Here is a 20,339-nt window from a genome sequence, read left to right as displayed (position 1 = left end):
CTGCTCGCCATTTGGCCAAACACAGTTCGGGGCAAAACCCCCCGATCGGACCAGTGTTCCTAAACGTATATTCAATTGCTGTTGCGGATGTGCGGCTGAATTCGAGGCGTCATCGGAAAGGTTCGACACGTCAAGCAAGTCCACGTTGAATACACACCACTGTTCCGGCGAAATTATGTTTGTGTCGATTTATCGCAATCTGGCAACACTCTTTTCCATTTCTTTCCCTCTGTCAGAAATACGCCCTAACATTCGTCTGCCTCTCGTTTCTATGTCAGGTTGTCAGAGTTTGAGTTCTTCTAAATCACCGGCATTTACGTTTCTTTCTGTGATTTTGTTCCATTTTTCTGTCTAACAGAGGTGAGAAATGTCCCATATGTGTTTCCATATGTCTTGTACTAATTATCTATATCTGCAGCTCAACTGTCTTGAGATATTCTGCATTCTGTCAGTTTATTCCACTGTGTGATTCGTTCTATGGTCTACAAAGCTTGCAAGCAACTTATGTTTTGTCCTTGCTTCGCAGGTATAATTAGTGCTAGTCTTATTATATATTATGTTACATGTTCTTATTCTATCTTTGCCTCTTTCAGGCACCATCGTTAACTCTCACAGTCATACTGCCATTCTGGCAGACAAATCTTTACTCACAATACATTGAAGAGAAAACCACTACCGGCCTATGCTCTAATTTAGCTCTTGAAAATTTGGTCCTTCGAACCGGAGCTTTAGTCAGTGAAGGTGGTGGCCAGCTTATTCTTCAGCCAACATCCATTGTTGGCCAGCCAACATCATTCTGCTACACGAGTCCTGTAGCCAGCCTTCTACTGCCAGCATTTACAACGTTGGCCTGTCATCATCCTGCTGTTCAAGTCCATCGTGTGCAGCCATTCTACACAGCCAACATCTATTGTTGGCCAGCCATCATCCTGCTACACGAGTCCTGTAGCCAGCCTACTACAGCCAGCATTTACAACGTTGGCCAGTCATATCACTGCTGCCCAGTTCTTCATGGTCAGCTGCTTCCCACATTCGTCATTGGTTCTTCATCCTTCTACTGTCCAGGCCTTCGTGGTCAGCTTGCGTCAACCAACGCTTCCGTCAACGTGAGCTGTGTATTTACTCCACCCATATGCCTTATATGATTCATCCAACTAGATCAACCGAAGCCCAGGCAGCTCATGCCCAATCCGCTCAAGCCAATTCAGCCATGCCGAATCCTGGTTTCGGATCCAGCCAAGAAGAAGACGAAGGTCGAAAGGTGAGCCCACCTGCTGGAGATGTCGAGCTCACAAAGAAGAGGAGAACCACCGTCCGCCGTCAGATCACCTCGACGATTCGACAGATTCGTGCCAGTATCGATCAGTGTGGATCGCGTGGAAGTATAGCTGGCCTCGTCAAACACCTCCAGAGCTTAGCAACAACAGCTACACTCTTGCACACTGACTTGCTAATAGTCGAAGATGCAAGTGAGACCGAAAGGCAAGAGGACAAACATTTGATGTATGTTCAACAGATAGGGGACGCGATCGCCGAAGCTGATGAACACCTGAAGTCAAGAGCTGACGAAGCCCCTTCGGTAGTGAACGGCGGACGCGCTAAGAGAGTGACAGAAGAGGAGATTCGCGCAGCAAAGCAACTGATCGAGCAGACCCGTACACTAGCAGAGCAGGCTCGAAAGCGAGCGGAGGAACTTCAGATTCAACAACAACAAGCAGAGGAGGCTCTCCAAGATCTACAGCAAGACGATGCCAACCCCGACAACTTCTCTTCCGTAAGCAATAGGGGCGGATCATTTACGAAATTGGCAGCAGATTGGAAACGAAAGCAAGCTCAGCAGAATACCGCTCCCGACGATTGGATTGACGGTTATGCCAACGGAACATTGAAACCTATCTACACAGCTGGATCCCGATCGTCAGTGAAAGCAGACCTAGAGCCCTTTTCCGGAAGATCCCTGGACTGGTTCGCGTGGATCGACCTTTTCCGCGCTTTAGTTCACGACACAGCAAAATCACCAGGGGAAAAGTTGGCGCTGCTTCATCGTTACGTGAGAGGAGATTGTCTCGACGTGATCCATGGCCTAGGAGGAGGAGAAGGAGCTTATATTGAGGCTCTGATACGCCTCAAGGAGTCATGTGGTCGGCGCGATGTGATGCGGGCCGCTCATATACAAGCCATAGAAGGCCTCGAACTCAAAAACGATCCCGCCATCTTTAAAAGGTACGCTGAAAAGGTACGGACTCATCTGTTTGACCTCTCTCGTATCGGGGAGACGTCTTCTGCGGGATTGATTGAGAAGATTTGCTTGAGGCTTCAGCTACACGACCGTCTAGCATGGAACGATGGCCGAAAAGGAGGCCATCCGAAACCTAGTTTGAAATGTTGGTCTCTTAACCAGGGAGGATCTCATCGCCACGGTGGAAGATCGTTCACATTGCTGTAACTACTCGGCATCCAACATATTCTTCGTGGCTCTCTTGTTTCGTAATTTTGAAAGCATTTGATTTGTTATCGGGTACATTGGCCATTGCATATTCGTAATTCACAATTGGTAGCTGTGAATCGGTTCTGTCGAACGCAACCACTCTCTGTTCTGGTAGAAAGAAAACGGTATGAAAAATGCCGACGCCAAGAAGGGCACCCACATGTGGCCCGACTAGGAAAATCCAGAACCAATTGTAGCCGCGGAAGCTGCAACATATTAATTAAATAAGAAAAATGATTTGAAAAAATATATATATTATATTAATAAGTTCTTAATTACCTAAATACACGAGGTCCCCATCCTCCGAAATAAGTAACTAATCGGGGAGCCAAATCGCGAGCCTTTTTTATTGAAAAGACATAAATAATAGAACAAGTCAAGTTTATCCGATGTCACAAGTGTGGATCATTCCAATACAACGAAATTAAAAATGACCTTACCGGATTTAGCGCGTAGCCTCCGTTAGATCCGTAAGCCACGCCCATGGCCAACAACGTGAAACCAATGTAGAGCGGCTGCAAGAAGCTCGGCACTTTTGAATATTTGGCATTCGTCACCACGCATATAATCAGCATGAAGATCATTGTACATAAAGTCTATCGAAACAGGTTATAGACGTCTGACCCTTCCATATAAATATATAGATTTTTACCTCTTCTACTAGACCGGTAACCACTGACGAATAAGGAGTCGGATAGTTTGCAAAAATGGCCGCTGAGCCAGGCTCCGGTTCGGACAAATTGGCGTTAATTCGAAACTTTCCATCTCGTTTTCCAAGGAGAATGGCTTCTACGCAAAAAGCAAAGTACGTCGTTAGCTGTTAGTAAATCCATAATGTGATGAAACTTTGTGCATGTTCCACTGCTACCGTAATAAACGCCGAGGACGCTGCCAGACGCAACCAGCGCTCCAAAATACTGGGCTAACCAATACACGGGTAGCCTTTTCCATGGGAAATCTTTAGCCACGGCCAGGGCCAGCGTCACGGCCGGGTTCAAGTGACCACCTTTAGACAAACAACGACATTAGTACCATCGACTGTAAATGGTAAGAGAACTACATCATCTATGCTGTTGGTTATCGTCTGTAAAAGACATAAATGGCAATCAACAAATGCCGTACGCCAATTACCTGATGCCTCGGCCGAAATGAGGATTCCCAACGAGCATCCCAAAGCCCATCCCCAGTTGATGGTGAAATAATCGCCTTGTTTGCCATTCGTCAGTTGCGACTGGGCAACACTACCGTTGCCAATGACCTTCAAATAATAACGGTGATTAGTACACAACAGAGATAATATGCAATCGATTTAAAAGAGCCTTAAAAAAAACGATTTACAACAAGAATGTAGGTGCCAATAAACTCGGCTAAGGCGGCGCGAACAAGTGTGCTGGACAAACGACAATTCTTGTCTCCTTTGCTCGCCATTTTTGAAGCACAATCAACTTCACGGCTGCGTGCACCAGTTGTACTTTGACTCGGGACTAAGAAATAATTGGAACCGTCTTATCCAAAAAGCCTAGAAAACAATAATTCGAGATTTGCTATCGATTGGTTGGTATAAGATTTCATGACAACAAGTTCAAAAAGAAAGAGAGATGTGCAAGCTTACGGTGAAAGACGAAGATATGGAGCTGGACAGGGAGAGAGCGCACGTGTAGACCTGGTGATGTTTGAAAGACGTGGCAAGCAATCTAGAAGAAAAGAGTCGACATCAGTTGAATATATAGCAGACGAGAAACGTGCACGTTTTCCATAGTGTTGTTCAATATGTTACACCAGCCATAATTCATCGAAAAACATGTAAAAATCCAAATAGTTTAGTATTGGTCACGAATCGTGCGAACGTGTCAATCGACCATATCGTGACTTTACACACACGACGACTGTTAATGAATATGATCGTCTTGACAACAGATTGGGGCTTTCGATGACCAACGGCCAATCCATAAGACCGCGAACCGTTTAGAAATATTCAACGACGTTGTGTTACCGAGAAGCGATGCGCAGCTTCTCAAAAGTCAATGAATAGGAGACGCTTTGCACTAAATGATGCCGAATGTAACGACACGCAAGCCAATTAGAGTTGGCGTTGATGTTGCTGCTTGACGACGACCTTTGCACGGACGTGGCGTTAGGTTATGCCGCAGAGGATCCTCCCGTTTAAAAGACACGTTCGTGGCATCTGCAAAGTTGCAGAATCTTTGCACACACCAGGTATTTGATCGCGCTCTAACCTTTGATCATTTGGGAAAAACACATTTTTTACTAGCGACACCGGTACGCATTTGATCTCGCAATTAACCGTTGAATCAGTTGCCATGCATCAACTTTCTTTCAAGGAACAAACGCCGCAAAATCAATGAAAAAAGAATCAAAGAACGATCTCAATTTCATTGAAATTCCAGTTGTCTCTTTCAAACAAATTGAATATGGAGGCTGGGGGGGCAAGCAATTAGGAAGTTGAATACTTAATTATTTTTATGTGTTCTAAAATGAACATTTCGGGAGGACGAGAAACAATGTCTGCGAAAAAATTGAGCATTACAGCAACATGAAATTGGATGCGAATTGGGTACGATGTTCACGTGAAGATGACTAAGCAGTTTTTTTTTCGTTTACACAACGGAAAATGCTTCAACAGAGTGCAATTATCTAGATCAACATTGACGTCGAGTACGGTGGAACGAAACTCTAATCAAATACCGCTAGCTTCGCACGACACCTTTGCAAACGCCCATTGCCAACACATGCAAATGATTTCAATCCAAAACGAAACTAAAAGGAATTATGTAACCAGCACTAAACGAACGTAGAATAAGCTCTTTTGTTTCAACTGAAAAAAAAAAAAAAATTTATAATAAAAAAATTTATAAAATTCAAAATAAATCTAGTTGTCACGAGCTTGGCCTCTAATGCTTTTCGAACCCCACCTGCGCAACTGTGCAAACGCACATGCAATTAGTCCTAACTAAACAATCCTACTCATAAATGTGATAATTACATATCCAAATGAACGTTGTCCCTTATTTGCTTGTGCCCGACCACCTGTCACAAAAAGGCGGCCAACGTGACGGCTATCCAATTTGAAATGAAACCAATCGATTATCGGCCGTAAACAGTGGGGTGCAGGATTCCTTTAAATGACGATGGGTCTGCTCTGATGAAAAGACAGATCAAGTCTATACCATTGGGCAACGCGTTAGCATCACTGCCAATTCAATTGAAACGATGGCTCGCTTTCTTAGCTCATTGCTGATGGGTGTGTTGGTTTTGGCTTGCTGGTCGGCGTGCGTAATGGCGGAATTGACTGTCGAGCAACAATTGCAGCGACTCAAAGAAAACTACGTAAACAAAATTTAGTTATTTAAACCGAAGGCCTTTCATGAACTGTTACCCTCACTACATTAAATTCAGATTGAAATGCAGCAACTGCTGGCTGACAAAGACCGGAGACTAGAGGCTTTGGAACGCGAAAATGTAAGTCTGCGAATTTTCAAGGTTAAGTTACTAAAAATGACTAAAACTCTAATTGTCCATCGACAGGTGAAGAGCAGGAAAACTTTAGAGGTTCAAATGACTCGACTGGAATCGAAAACTCGCCGCATGGAAATTGAAGCCATCGAGCAGAAGTCGCAACTGACTGCGATGCAACAGCAAAATGTCCCACATTCTGGAACGCGAGCTGAAATGGCCACGCGACAAGCAGCCACGCCCACCATTCCCCGATCTTGTGCCGACGTCCAATGCAACGGACACACCGTCAGCGGCATGTACTCGATCATGGGAAATACATCGGTCGAGATGGTTTTCTGCGACTTCACCAAAACAACTGCCGATCCAAGTAATTAAGAACACGTCGCACGTCTCGCAATGTAACCCTAACTCCATATTTGAATGCAAACAGATTTCCAGAGACGCATCGGTTACGCCGATGTCAAAACGGTCCCGACTTACTTCTACGTCCAGAAGAACACGTCGCACACGACGGCGTACACCCCGATCCCGTTCGAAGTGGAGCGAGTCAACATCGGAGGAGCCATGAATTTACAAACGGGTAAATTCACGGCGCCGAGAGCTGGAACGTACTTCTTCGCATTCACGGGAGACGCTCGTTTCGTCGGCCCACGGACGTCCATCGTGGCCGTCTTGGTCGAGATGCTGTGGAACGGCCGTCGGGTGGGAACCGCTCGGACCACAGAGAGCAACACGGCCGGCAGCGTGCACAGTCAAATGTCGATGCAATCCACCCTCCATTTGAAGGCTGGAGATCAAATTTGGCTGCAGATTGGCTTCATGACCTCAGGTGGAGTAGCGTACGTCTTCGATAACCCCAATGCCGATCAGCGATTCAATCATTTCACCGGTTGGCTCGTCGAAGAGAACCTTGCTGGACTATTCTAGCGACAACGTTGTTTTTTACAACCACGACGGCGTAGAAATGAATGACTTGATCGAAATACAAAGAGAAAGGCATGTCAACGACTTCAAACGGTTGAATAATTCATGGCATTTTTAGCCATGAATAGATCATTTTCTCCTGTCATTGGTCACGACGAGAGTGAAACGAAATTTAAAGCTAACGGTACCATTTGCCTAACATCAAACAGATACACGCAGTGACCTAAATGAATGGCTACGATGCCGTGCTGCAAAAATATGAACAGCGCCGAGGGATAAATTGTTGAAGAGCTGACCCTTCGCATTAAAAAAAAAAGGATCAACCTTACGTAATAAGACTCGAAATTGCAGGTGATGATACTGAAAAAGGCCAGTTCAATCCGTCGGCTGGAACACGCGCGTAGTAGCAACGAAAAAGCTCAAGATCGTGTGAAGGTCCGAGCGGATAAAAAATAATAATGGCAGTAACTAAAGCGATGCGATTTACCGCCCCAAACCCACCAAACGTTGAATTCACGGAACACGCAACGGCGGGTTTGGCCGGCCATAAAAAAAAAAATTGATGACGAAACAGCGAGAAAACGAAACGAGGAAAAGCAAAGAAAAAAATCTAACCTTGACATTGAAAACAAAATGAATGGGAAGGTTTTCGGGGTCGTCTAGTGGACGCCGAGGAAGGCAAATTCGCTTTTCGTCTGCTCGTCAAGCAGAGAAAAACAGGTCGTGGCTGTTCCGTCGTTATCCTCAATGCGAAATCCATAAAAAACGGCTAGACGGATTCTAAAATTAGAAAAAGAAAATCGATTAAAATATGAAATGAATAAGCCGTAGGCCAAATCAGCAGAACACCTACACACTGGATGCAATTAGCAAAGGGGCTGAAGTCCCGTTGAGTTCTCCAGGTCGAACCGGAACGCCGAATAACGTCAATGTGGTATCCAGCTGCGGTTCCACGAGCGCTCGAGATGTTTATATACTTCGCAAAAAAGTCTGCATTCGCAAATGGCCGATGGCAAGTGCAACTCCACTTTCGCTGCAATAGGACAGACACACACGCACAAAAGAGAGCTCTGGTCATGTAACGGTAAACACTGCACGTTCCCAAGGATGAGCAAGACAACAAAGCAAAGGCACATGTATATAAAGAGAGACTGCTTTTCCTGGACTTTCGTTAGTTAACAAGAGGAATTCAATTCGATAACACTGGCCAACCGCACATTGACACACACACACACACACACACACAAAGAAAAATGAAGGTTTTGGTAAGTTATTGGCTAATTCATCACTCCCCCACCCCCTAAATCCTCCTATACTAACACATAACCGATTCTTTTCGAAATAATGGCATCAAAGGAAGGTTCTATTACTTCATTGAAACAGGTAATGGTGGCCATCGTGCTGGTGCTGGCCTGCGCCGTGTCTACTCAGCTGCCCGACGGATGGAACTACAATCTGTTTCTCATCACATTTGTCTCTCTCGTTCGTGCCCTACCCTTGGGGCTCGAGCCGCACACAAAAACACACGCAACATGCCCGGAAGTCAAACGAAAGGAAACGCAAGATCATCCCGCCACCACGTCAATTCCTTCAAACGCACCAACAAACGACGCCATCGACCGTTGAAAGGCCAACAACAATCCGAATGGAAACTCAATTCAACGATTGGCTCTGAATTTAAAAGCTGCCGTAGCTCCCATTTAAAAAAAACGTGATTCGAAGGCAAATTTACCCGCCCCGCATCCGATTGCCATTTTTCTGAATTTTTTTTTCTAGAAAATCACACTAAAGTGGAGGAACATAACCACACGTTAATTTGAGAAATATGGTAATGAGACACGACATTTTGATTTGAAAAAAGTGCGGTGATTGTGTTACTTGCTGCTCGCCATTTGGCCAAACACAGTTCGGGGCAAAACCCCCGATCGGACCAGTGTTCCTAAACGTATATTCAATTGCTGTTGCGGATGTGCGGCTGAATTCGAGGCGTCATCGGAAAGGTTCGACACGTCAAGCAAGTCCACGTTGAATACACACCACCGTGATGTGCGATTTCGCTTTCGTTTCTTCTCGCCATTCCATTCCTATTCGTCTAAACGTCCCAAGAAAACGAATTATCTGTCAAGTAATAATTGGTTACATTCACGATGCAATCTGATGGATAACGATAGAAAAACAATTGACTAAATAAAGACAGACCTTGGGCAACGGTTTTCCCTTTCTAATCGATTTACGGGTTCAATTTGTACGCGCGTCAAATCTCATGAATTCCCGCCTGCCATAAATCCGAATGAGCGTGGCGATGCTCGCAACGAAATCTATCAATACAAGATGGGGATTATTGGGTTAGTGTCATGTGTAAGACCGAAGGCAATCAAAATTGCCCTTGGACAGTGAGACGGAGATTGCAGCACAGACGACCTTCGTTTGACAGGACGTCATTCGGCGGTTGAGTTCCATCGACCTTCTTGTTGCCAGTGCATTCGATTCGCCAGACTCTATAGAACAATCGAGCGGAAGAATTTCAAGTTGGTCGCAAATACTAGAAATAAATGAATCAAATAAAATTTAAAGAAATTGGAAGGTTAAAGTTGTTGAAATGAAGCAATTTGTGTTCAAAATGGAATTATACTAGTCACGGGCGTGAATATTGATAAAAACACTGTTGATACGGTAACTACGATAAATACGAAAAAGGACCTCTTTCCCAGTCAAAAGGACTGCAATATACAAGAATCAAATTGAATGTAGAGCCAACGGCGATAAATAAAACAACCCTCTTCTTTAACAGACATTGAACGGCAATTAACTTTTGAGATTGGGTTTCCCTGGGCATCGTGCAATAAAGTGCAACACCTTTGCCATTTGAAAATCAGTTAGCCACATGCAGAACAAAAATTAGCGCTTTTTCTAGAAATCTATGCAGGCATTTGCGATGGAAGTTTCAGTTATCGAAAGACGGAAAACAGGTAAGTGGGAATCGAAATAAGAAATGTAATTAAACGAGATACCTCTGCAGTTGTTGCGCACCTGCGACAACAACTGGCGACGCGCCAATTCGACAGGACATAAAATATCGATAACGAAAGAAAATCGATAAATTGGACGAATAAGACCTCAATAAGAAATTATGGCTCACTTCTCGGCAACGCATTTAGGCCTTTTGGTGATGGCCTTTTGGACGACATGCGCCATGGCTGGCCTTCCTTTAGAGGGACAACTGCAACAACTAAAGAGCAATCTTGTAAGTTGATGATTTGCTGGACACTTTCTTTCTTTAGATTGCAGACGTGATCAACATTTTTCTCGTTGGTATTTTTAAAAATGCAGGAAGCTCTGCAATCGCACGTAATTCAACTTGAAGCTCAAGTGACTTCACTGCTGAGAGGCAGCCAAACCACGGCAAAAGAAATTCTCATATCTACCGATGCGGCAGTGAGACAGACGCCGAGCGGAATGCCAAGATCCTGCGCGGATCTGAAGGACAGAGGTCACACCCTAAACGGAATATATTCCATCATGGGAGCGAAATCGGTAGAAACGGTTTACTGCGACTTTAGTCTTTCAACGACAGATCCAGGTGAGAAATGCTGATCAACAGGAAATACCTTTTGAAGCAGGATTGAAGCAATTAACTGCCTGACAGGATTTCAGAAGTGGATCGGATTTGCAGACGTCAAGTCATCGCCAACGTATTTCTACGTCCAACTGGACAGCCACTTTAACCAAACGTACGTTCCGATTCCATTCCGATTCGAGAGATTGAACGTGGGAGGCGGTTACAATAAGACGACTGGCAAATTCACGGCGCCATCTGCAGGCAAATATTTTTTCTCTTTCACCGGAATGGCCTACTTTCCGGCCGGATCCACATCCAGACTTTATTGCGGTATCTTCATGTACATGAACGGTTATCCCATTTCATCTGCGTTCGCTGACGAGATCGCCAATGGCGAACAATTCGAAACATTTTCGATGCAATCGACGCTGCGATTGGCCAAAGGAGACCAGATCTGGATAAAAGCATACAACATACCAAAAAATGGATACCTATGGAGAATCTACAATTTCATACACAAATGGAACTTTGTGTAACTCTGTTTAACTAAAAAACCATGCAGATTTGCAACGAAAGAAATCGGGAAATGCCAGACTCACCAGTGATGTCTTAATGGCCCGCATTTCTGTTGTGAATGTCGACTTGTAGACAAGAACACCACAATGCACAAACATAACTATCACATATAATAGAAAAATTACATAAGTAATAGTCACTAACTTTTGGCAGATACTTGTAAATTAACTATCATCGATTCGTTTTTGAAATTGAAGAATATTTCCTTCGTGCATCAGAAGTATCCCATAAATATGTAAAAAACATGGAACTCACTCTACAATGGATGGCGTGTTACATCAAGTAATTGGCAGTCTGTTCACTTCCCGACATGTTAACTATTAAATTAAAATAATTGTTCAACGAAACCAATAATTAATGATCCCACTTTTGCAATAAAACGAAATTAATTAAATTTCTCTCAATCAAATTAAATAATTTAAATTAAGACTAGAGACAGAGCCTCGTTTCTGGGACGTTCGCACAAAAGAGCGACATCTTAAATGGCGATCAACTTGAAGAAAGGAAGAGGGGTGTGCAATGACGTTGCCATTGTTTGTTTTTCTTCTCGTCACATTTCTCTTCTATTGCCATTTTGACAATTTGAACCAAAACAAGGGAACACATTTCAAGTTTACTCATTGAACGGTTAAATGGCTAAACGTATTTGTTTAATTCATTTTAAATCCCATAATATTTGTCAAAATAATTACTATTCTTTATTTTTATCCTCTCCGTGTAAGTTTTCTTTTTTTTTTAAATGAAGTATCAACATAATACCATTTACTATGGTAGAGCCATAACGAGTCGACTAATTCTGTTGGCTTGGCTTGCCAACACCTGCACAACTAGACCAGCACATCGGGTCGACATCGCTTTAATTAATACATAACCTGTTCCAATTAAGACAAGTGCGATGCAGCTCACTCGTTCACAAACATGCAGTGTGACTACACAGCATAGGGCCTAACTGGTTTCCATCAACATTTGCACAGAGGGACGTCGAACTCGTTCGCTGCAGACTACGTACTTTAAAAGCACAAAACCATGCAGATGTGACACGAGAGATGTAGATTACCTTGCGTTCTCGCCGGCCCAGTTATCCGTCCAAGCATCTGTACGACTCTCCTCTTCATGACCAGTTTTCTCTTTCCAGCTCGGGTAAGCGGCTGGCAAAAACAACTGCAAAATAAAAGAATAAAATTTAATCAGTGAATGTTGAACCAACGGCGATAAATAAAACCACTTAACAGTAACGCTTTAATTATGTAGCCCATCTTCGATGCACTCAGTCCCACAAAACGCAACTGCATTTCCACTTAAAAATTGCCCCGTCAAATGTAATTTTCAAGAATCAAAATCACAAGAAAAATAACAGATGTCTCCAGTGGTTGTGTAAAACAAACTTTACTAATAAACGTAGCACGTCGATTGGCATACGATAGTGGTATCTGTGTGATCGTTCAAGATTAGACGATATCAACTAAGGGCGTTGGCCATTTGCTGACTTGGGCTAAAAGAAGGTAACAGCGCCATTAGGAAACTCGAAACATCCAACAACTTTCTTTTCGTGGTGTGTCTCGACATAATGGAGGGGAAAAAAATTACGTTCGAACGTAATGCTACATTAGGAGAAGGTGCTTATGGATCCGTTTTTAGAGGCAAATTTGAAGGCCGTCAAGTCGCAGTGAAAAGAATTCTCCTTAACAAAATCAACAAAAACGAAGAAGAATGTTTGCAAAAATTGAAACATTTGAACATCATCAAACTTTTTCATATTGAAAGTGACAATGACTTCAGGTAAGATTATTTGATCTGGTTTTCCAAAGTAAACCGATATATTAATAAATGTTCCTTTGTTTCGTTTGTGCGGACAGATTCTACGCATTAGAATTGTGTGATGCCTCGCTGGATCAACTGTTTTTGGGGTCGGATGATCCCAGAAAATACAAGGGACCTATGCCCCCTGATATCGTAGTGTTTCTTCAATTAGCTTTAGGTCTTGAATACATCCATTCCAATCAATTAATTCATCGAGATATTAAACCAGCAAATATCCTCATTTCCGTTCGTTCAACTGACCGAAGTGACGAGGTAACAATCAAATGGGCTGATTTTGGACTGTCAAGACCCGTAAATGAGCGGGGGACGTTCACGTTGAGCGGTATCAAAGGAACAGCAAAATGGCGCGCCCCCGAGTCCCTGAAATTGCTGGAAAACGCGCAAGAGGGAGATGAGCCTCGAGGCACCGTTCAGAGCGACGTGTTTGTCCTATGCCTCGTCTTCGGCTATCTTCTCCTGAAGGGAGATCATCTCTACGGTTCCAAAGGAGATAATGTTGAAAAAAACATTAAAAAGGAAATCCTGTGAATATGCAGAGTAATCCCCAATTTACTTCCATACTATTTTTCTCTTCTGTTAATGAAGAGTTCATTCCTTTATTGTAGAAATTAATGGCAAATTACGCGAAATTTATGAAGACCATCTACTTAAAAAAATGTTGGAGCACGACCCTAGCAAAAGAATTACATCGAAAGAAGTAGTCGACCAATTGAAGGATAAGGTATAACTAATTGAATGTTAGTCAAACAGCCATCTTAACGAATTTCAATTCATACACTTCAGATTGCTGAAAAAGAAAAAGAATTGCTTGAATTGTGTTACCATGATTCACTATTTGATTTAACGGAAAACATTCAAAACTTCATTCAGTTCGGAATTAATCTGAACGCAAAGGACGACGGTGGAAGGAACGCACTTCATCTACTGTGTCGAAACTATTCCAGCCCAAAATTAACCAACGCAATTAAACTTCTCATCGACAACAAAATCGACGTGATTGCAAGGGACAACGATGGGTTGAACGCAATTCACTATTTGTGTAGATACCGTTCAAGCCAAAACTTAATTGAAGCAATTAAAATTTTGACTCAATCCGGAATCGACGCGAAAGCTACGACCAACGATGGATCAAATGCGCTCCATTATTTGTGTCGATATAATTCAAACCCAATTTTACTCGACGCAATTAAAATTTTCACCAAGCTCGGATTGGATCTGATGACAGAGGACAACAACGGATGGAGTGCGTTATATTATTTGCATAACAAAGATAAGAAGGAAATGAAAGTTTTGATCGACCACGATGCTCTACTCGGGCTAGGTGGCTTTGCTACGGTATTTAAAGGAAAGTTTGGATGTCGTGAAGTCGCAGTAAAAAGAATTGAATTACATGAAGTCGACAAAAGAGAAGAAGAAGCAATGCTCAAGTTAGAACATCCAAACATCGTCAAACTTCTTCACTTTGAAAAGGACAACGACTTTATGTAACATATTTTTTATCGTTTTAAATAACAACATAATTTCAAAATTGATTTTTTGTTTTCGTTAATATGTTCAAGGTACTACGCATTGGAATTATGTGTCGCTTCTTTAGATCAACTGTTTTTGGAGTCGGATGATCCCCGAAAATACGAAGGACCTATGCCACGTCAAATCGTAGTTTTTTTCCAATTAGCTAAAGGACTGGCATACATCCATTCAGAGCGTTTAATCCATCGAGACATTAAACCGAGTAACATCCTCATCATGAAAAGTCCTGGCAAGTATCAAGAGATAATAATCAAATGGTCTGATTTTGGACTGGCCAAATCCGTCAATGAAAAGGGATTACACTCGTGGTCTGGAGTGAGAGGAACCAGAACTTGGTACGCACCGGAAGTGCTGGAAAAGCTCATCAACGAAGAAAAGGCGGAACAGGAAGAATTTTGGGGCACCGTCCAGAGCGATGTGTTTGTAATGGGACTCGTTTTCGGTTATCTTTTCTTGAAGGGAGAACATCTTTACGGTTCCAGCGAAACAGAAATTCACAAAAACATAATTGAAAAAAATCCGGTGAATATGCAAAGTAATTCCCAATTTAATTCCATACCTTTTTATTTTTATTAATAAAGAGTTTATTGCTTTAATATAGAAATTAATCGTGAATTGCGCAAATATTATGAGGATAACTTACTAAGGAAAATGTTGGAACACGACCCGAAAAAAAGAATAACTTCGAAAAAAGTCGTCGAACAACTGGAATCCATCAACCATAAGGTAATGTTAATATTATGTCCTAAATAGGGAAGAAACAACCCAATCGTAAATTTGTCCAATCTAGCTCATTAAAAAAAAAGAAGAAGAATTGCGTCAACTATGTCGTCGTGACTCTTCGTCTGGTCTAATAGAAAAAATCAACGACTTAATCCAACTGGGAATTGATGTCAATGCAAAGGACAACGATGGACGGAATGCGCTCCATCATTTGTGTCGGAACAATTCAAACTCGAATTTACTCGACGCAATTCGACTCTTAATCCAACTGGGAATTGATGTCAATGCAAAGGACAACGATGGACATAATGCGCTCCATGATTTGTGTGATAACAATTCAAACTCGAATTTAACCGACGCAATTCGACTCTTCATCCAACTGGGAATTGATGCCAATGCAAAGGACAACGAGGAATGGAATGCGCTCCATTTTTTGTGTGGAAACAATTCAAACTCGAATTTAACCGACGCAATTCGACTCTTAATCCAACTGGGAATTGATGTCAATGCAAAGGACAACTATGGACATAATGCGCTCCATCATTTGTGTCGGAACAATTCAAACTCGAATTTACTCGACGCAATTCGACTCTTAATCCAACTGGGAATTGATGTCAATGCAAAGGACAACAAGGAATGGAATGCGCTCCATTTTGTGTGTGGAAACAATTCAAACTCGAATTTAACCGACGCAATTCGACTCTTAATCCAACTGGGAATTGATGTCAATGCAAAGGCCAACTATGGACATAATGCGCTCCATTTGTTGTGTGGACACAATTCAAACTCGAATTTAACCGACGCAATTCGACTCTTCATCCAACTGGGAATTGATGTCAATGCAAAGAACAACTATGGACATAATGCGCTCCATTATTTGTGTCAGAACAATTCAAACTCGAATTTAATCGACGCAATTCGACTCTTCATCCAACTGGGAATTCCTGTCGTATCCGACGGCGCCGATGCACGCTCTATTTTACGCGATAATTTTGGAATAAAGAACAAGGGCGAAATCCTAAAACTACTGGACGAAGCAGCTCTCGTTTGAATCCTGACTCATTTCCTGGCGATGCAATCTCATCCGCTTAGTCGACGGTGAAATTAAAATAGGCGAGTGTCTCATACCCGAAATCTTTAACCACTAAAATTGTCAAATTTCTCGCTTTCTCGGCTGTAACACACCGACTGATTGACTTTTCCTTTCAAAAATACAAAAATGTGACTGAATCGCCGTGTTGTCAATTCATTATCCCTTTAGCCAAGTTGAATGCAACTCATTCGACCATTTTTTAATTCCTCGAGTGGTAGAGCTGGTAAAATAGAAAAGTAAAAGTGAAGTGAAATCGAGTTGAAAGCACCAAACGTTGCCCTGTTGCAAACCGCATGTGCGTAAAATAGAAAATGATATAATTAACGAGCATATCCAGGTGAGAAATACAAAGATTCTGTGTTACGATTGATGAAATTTTCTTCGTCCATTAAGGGGCAAATAAAAAAGATCTTTTTCATATGGAGAACCATAATAAAAAATAAAGAAACAAACAAACAAAATTTAAAATGTTGCAAGGTCATTCAACACTTGTCGTTGGTTTAAAACTCAATGCTAATTTACAGAATGATTTTCCATAAAATGACAGTGAAACAAAAACAAAAAACATAAAAATGGCTCAAGTGAAGTGTCCGAGGTGCGTGACTTACTTAAATAGCCCAGCTATTTGATAATTCAAATGTTTAAAACCCCCATATTATTACATCCTGACCACGTCTGGCCATTTGTTTTTAGCCTAATTTTGGGCTTTTAAATAATTGATTTGATGTTTTATTAAACGAGCAGACGTCTATCGTGAAAATGAGAAAATGACAATTTCAATGCCGTGACCTACAAAAGTTTACACAAGTCAAGTTTTTATTTTAATATTCATATGAAATTATATTTTTTATTATTATTTTATCTAAATTAATATTATAAATATTATTATTAGGTTATTTAAATTTTATTAAGTTTATTTTCCAGTGAAAAATCAATGAAATTGGCGGGAAACAGCTAATCTTTTACCTCTCCCCAATTATTACTAAAAAAAGGCCCGTATTCTTAGTCAGATCAAATGTGATGTCAGCTATAGCCCTTTCCCACTTTATGACAATATCGCAGCAGAAATGGCGCCAAAATGGCGAAATACGAGCGCCATATGAGTTAACAAAAGGACTCAAGTCATTCTTTAACTGCATCATTTGCAAAAATTTCTCAATAATCAATGGAAGGAAAAGCCAAAACGATTGCAATTTGGAAAGGGGGTCAAGATTTGAGGCGCTTCTCAAAAGTAAAATTGCGATGACACAAAAAAAATGTCTAAAAAATGACCTGGAATGGAGCAGAGAACTTCTGTCGCCTTTAATTCCATTCAAACGCAGCCCAGCCATCCACAAATTAACTGGAACACCATGGGCGATTAGGTGGGGCTGCTGCATTCCCGCCAAATGACAATCAGCTGATCGTTTTGCCGTTGCTGTTCTTTCTCTCTTTTCAAAAATTAAGTAAGTGCTGATTGCTGAACTGGATGAATAAAAGATAGTCAATAGATTGTTCAGCACCTCAAGTAACACTTGATACATCACCGGATTTCAACACTTAACTGTTGTAGCCGAATACGGCTGAAAACTTTTGCAATAAACTCTTAAACCAGTAAGTTAAAGCAGAGAGCGATGCAGAAACGACATGCCACAGCCAGCTTGGATGTCGGTCACAATGAATGTGGTGACTTGATGAGAGCAAATTTGTGGCTCCCTCTAGGAGGGGGGAGGGTTTCAGTTTTCGTTGTGGGAAGGGGGCAGGTCCTGACCTTGGGATGGCGACCGATGGATGGGAAAAGGCCATAGAAGACGATCACAATTGATTCAGTTTGAGTCAATTGAAATGCTGTCAATGAAGTGGAGAAACTCATTATAATATATATTGTAATAATATATTGATAATATTATACTCATTATATTGTACCCATTATAACGTATACGAACAATTCAACATGCCTTACCCGTAGGTGGCCAATGTTTCACATAAGGCACGGTCATAAAAAACAAAAGCGGCCAAGATTGTGAGAAACAATAGTAGCAGATGAAAATTGTTGCAAACCATCCCTTACGAAAACAATTGCAATGCTTATTTTTTTTAAAAAAGGTAATAATCAAGACTCTCATGTAACTCCACTTCCTATCCCCTTGGTAACGAAGTTTCTATCATAGAGAACACCCATTCCCCTGCCTTCCTTGTTTTGAAATATCTACTAATCTGTTAGAGAAAAACAAACAAACGTGGCAGTGGGCGTTGGTCAACTTGCCTAGTGACTAAGACGGGCAATGTTAAAGTAACAAACGAAAGCAATCGGTCCCCACAGAAAGTAAATGCAGGCAAAATGTCAGTTCAATCAAACAAAGTCAGCAACTAAACTATCTGGATGAGTAAAGACATTCTTCTTCTAGCTAAGACGAACGCAACTGATGCGATTATTTGAAAATTCTATCTTAGCCTCAGGCAGCCGATGCTCAAACGAAAAGTACAGAAAGCAAAGGATGAAAATCAGTAAGCCATTTTTCTCGAATAAACAAGTTTTAAAAAACAAACTTCTTTTTTGAGGGAGGGCTTTAGTTCATAGTTGCTGGAGAACTGATAATAATAAAAAGGCAGGGTAGCAAAGAAACTAAAAAGCAAACACGTCCGAGATGATAAAAAACAAAAAAATTTACTCATTCTCGAATGGCAAAACATAAAAAATGGATGGCGGATCGAGGGGTATTTTGTGATAAGGACGAATAAACAATACGAACAATGAAAATCTAGTATAACTCACCTGACGCGGGAATGGGCTTTCTGGAAGTGGACGTCGATCTCGTCAGTTATCTAGTACTCGACTCGTAAACGTTACGGAATGAAACATTGACCTAAAAACAGAAAAATGTCGAATGTAATCGTCACCAACTTATTGTCAGATGATCTCATATAATCAATAATAAAAAAGGGTAGCCTCCTGTTATGAACAAAAGTGAAATTATTAATGTAACTCACCACAAAAAGCGCGGCAGTTGTTGGCTGTCTGTTCACTTCGCGATTAGTTTACAACGCATTGACGAAACAAAAGCTACAGTTGTTCAAAATGTCGAATTTCACTTGATTTAACACAATCGATAGGGCAGCGGCCTGGATGACGACAGATACACACAGATTCAAGGTAATGACGTAAGGACACAAAGTAAAGCAGCACCAAAACAACACGAGTTCAATGCCTGTAACCACAAGGTAACGACTACAAATGTTTCATTTCATGTCTATAACTTCATCAGTAACTTGTAAAAACAATGAATACAAAATATTTTATGAAATTCTAGTCGTCAAAGACATGCCCTTGTTTCTGCGACAACTTTAGATCGAGTGCAAAGAACGTTTATTTGTTTCACCTTTTCGGGTAAGAATCACCAACAACGATGCCAAATTGCACCTCTCTCGAACGCAATTAATTTTTCTCTGTTTAATCGGATTTCATTTAATTACAATCAAATTTTCCTGTTCTTTTTTTCTCAGTTGCTTTAAAAAATCATTTTGTAAAAAAGTGAAATAATTTAAAAACTAAACTGGCCGTGGATCTTTCCGAGACGGAATTTTCCTTTAAAACAGGGAGAGAAGAAAACATAAAAGAAAATGAAGACCTTTATTCTGTGTTGACATGAAATTTCTTTTTCGCGTGACGATATTGCTGAACGGTTTCCTTGTTAAAAAAAAAAACGTACCGTTTCGCTTAACCTCAAGTCACTTGCCTTAAAAGTGGTAGACCATAGAGTATAGCGAAAGAACGAGAAACGTAGCAAATAAAAGCGGAGATTGCAGAAACAAATGGAATGAAAATAAATTGACACATGAACAAAATTAAGGAATCGTGTGTCCAAAACAAAAACGAAACACGTACGGGTTGGCTGGGAATACCTTTTTAAAAAAATTTCTTTTTCTTTCGAACACGTTTGAGACCAATGGCAGCGGATTCTGCCGATAATTCAACTTCAGGCGAAGGATCAGTCATATAGCGCCTGGGACGTTTCACGCTTGTTTTGCTTCCATTCAGCTTCATTGCAGCAGCTAGAGCTTCAACCTCGGGAACACGTGTCATTTGTACGAACGAATTTAAAGTCATTCGAATCTCAGAGGATGACGTCGCCTTCTCGGTGCACAGTGAAGTGTTTGCTAGATAGGGC

General features: G+C 41.5%; 6 protein-coding genes across 14 annotated transcripts in view; 5 read left to right on the top strand and 1 right to left on the bottom strand.

Annotated features, from left to right (window-relative positions):
- The window catches only part of LOC116920267 (death-associated protein kinase 1), a 61,118-nt gene extending 44,790 nt beyond the window's left edge, over positions 1-16,328 (top strand). Inside the window, exon 8 of the mRNA XM_045171695.1 lies at positions 15,185-16,328. Within this exon, the coding sequence (XP_045027630.1) occupies positions 15,185-16,149 (965 nt within the window). The 3' untranslated portion in view covers positions 16,150-16,328. The remainder of the gene's footprint in view (positions 1-15,184) is intronic.
- LOC116920218 (aquaporin-9) overlaps positions 1-20,339 on the bottom strand; it is a 28,898-nt gene that overhangs the window by 6,413 nt on the left and 2,146 nt on the right. For 2 of the 9 annotated variants that reach the window (XM_032926364.2, XM_045171728.1), the window contains exon 3: positions 19,783-20,328. In XM_032926364.2, the coding sequence (XP_032782255.2) occupies positions 20,078-20,328 (251 nt within the window). In that variant the 3' untranslated portion in view covers positions 19,783-20,077. Of the gene's footprint in view, positions 1-2,372; positions 2,695-2,767; positions 2,830-2,928; positions 3,085-3,140; positions 3,278-3,356; positions 3,495-3,619; positions 3,747-3,826; positions 4,008-4,100; positions 4,183-7,504; positions 7,670-7,742; positions 9,008-9,088; positions 9,432-9,900; positions 9,993-10,497; positions 10,815-11,279; positions 12,026-12,081; positions 12,186-17,463; positions 18,019-18,946; positions 19,038-19,782; positions 20,329-20,339 lie in introns of those variants that run through there. The other 7 variants (XM_045171729.1, XM_045171733.1, XM_045171730.1 and 4 more) reach the window with 7 other exon arrangements.
- LOC123470981 lies at positions 157-2,446 on the top strand. The gene is made up of 3 exons (XM_045171735.1): positions 157-360; positions 419-526; positions 594-2,446. Exon 3 carries the CDS (start codon positions 1,133-1,135, stop codon positions 2,444-2,446), a length of 1,314 nt encoding a protein of 437 aa, XP_045027670.1. The 5' UTR covers positions 157-360; positions 419-526; positions 594-1,132.
- Positions 5,646-6,964, top strand: LOC116921034. Its single transcript, XM_032927220.2, has 4 exons — positions 5,646-5,836; positions 5,906-5,968; positions 6,035-6,332; positions 6,396-6,964. Exons 1-4 carry the CDS (start codon positions 5,720-5,722, stop codon positions 6,890-6,892), a joined length of 975 nt encoding a protein of 324 aa, XP_032783111.2. The 5' UTR covers positions 5,646-5,719; the 3' UTR covers positions 6,893-6,964.
- LOC116920333 lies at positions 9,995-11,160 on the top strand. The gene is made up of 3 exons (XM_045171764.1): positions 9,995-10,133; positions 10,220-10,469; positions 10,536-11,160. The coding sequence occupies exons 1-3, from the start codon at positions 10,020-10,022 to the stop codon at positions 10,982-10,984; spliced, it is 813 nt and encodes a 270-aa protein (XP_045027699.1). The 5' UTR covers positions 9,995-10,019; the 3' UTR covers positions 10,985-11,160.
- LOC116936142 (serine/threonine-protein kinase/endoribonuclease IRE2) lies at positions 12,560-13,566 on the top strand. The gene is made up of 3 exons (XM_045171766.1): positions 12,560-12,803; positions 12,881-13,382; positions 13,451-13,566. Exons 1-2 carry the CDS (start codon positions 12,592-12,594, stop codon positions 13,371-13,373), a joined length of 705 nt encoding a protein of 234 aa, XP_045027701.1. The 5' UTR covers positions 12,560-12,591; the 3' UTR covers positions 13,374-13,382; positions 13,451-13,566.

The sequence above is a fragment of the Daphnia magna genome, linkage group LG4 (genome assembly GCF_020631705.1).
Source record: "Daphnia magna isolate NIES linkage group LG4, ASM2063170v1.1, whole genome shotgun sequence".
NCBI classification, from domain to species: domain Eukaryota; kingdom Metazoa; phylum Arthropoda; class Branchiopoda; order Diplostraca; family Daphniidae; genus Daphnia; species Daphnia magna.
Note: the sequence above shows the minus strand (reverse complement) of the source record. Positions and strands in the feature narration are given on the sequence as shown.

Bases quoted from the DNA above. Each gene is read 5' to 3' on its own strand.
- LOC116921034 (XM_032927220.2), top strand. From the start codon at position 5,720: ATGGCTCGCTTTCTTAGCTCATTGCTGATGGGTGTGTTGGTTTTGGCT. The intron at 5,837-5,905 runs GTAAACAAAATT...CATTAAATTCAG, and splicing joins AGCGACTCAAAGAAAACTAC to ATTGAAATGCAGCAACTGCT. The intron at 5,969-6,034 runs GTAAGTCTGCGA...GTCCATCGACAG, and splicing joins AGGCTTTGGAACGCGAAAAT to GTGAAGAGCAGGAAAACTTT.
- LOC116936142 (XM_045171766.1), top strand. From the start codon at position 12,592: ATGGAGGGGAAAAAAATTACGTTCGAACGTAATGCTACATTAGGAGAA. The intron at 12,804-12,880 runs GTAAGATTATTT...TTGTGCGGACAG, and splicing joins GAAAGTGACAATGACTTCAG to ATTCTACGCATTAGAATTGT.
- LOC116920333 (XM_045171764.1), top strand. From the start codon at position 10,020: ATGGCTCACTTCTCGGCAACGCATTTAGGCCTTTTGGTGATGGCCTTT. The intron at 10,134-10,219 runs GTAAGTTGATGA...TTAAAAATGCAG, and splicing joins AACAACTAAAGAGCAATCTT to GAAGCTCTGCAATCGCACGT. The intron at 10,470-10,535 runs GTGAGAAATGCT...ACTGCCTGACAG, and splicing joins TCTTTCAACGACAGATCCAG to GATTTCAGAAGTGGATCGGA.
- LOC123470981 (XM_045171735.1), top strand. From the start codon at position 1,133: ATGCCTTATATGATTCATCCAACTAGATCAACCGAAGCCCAGGCAGCT.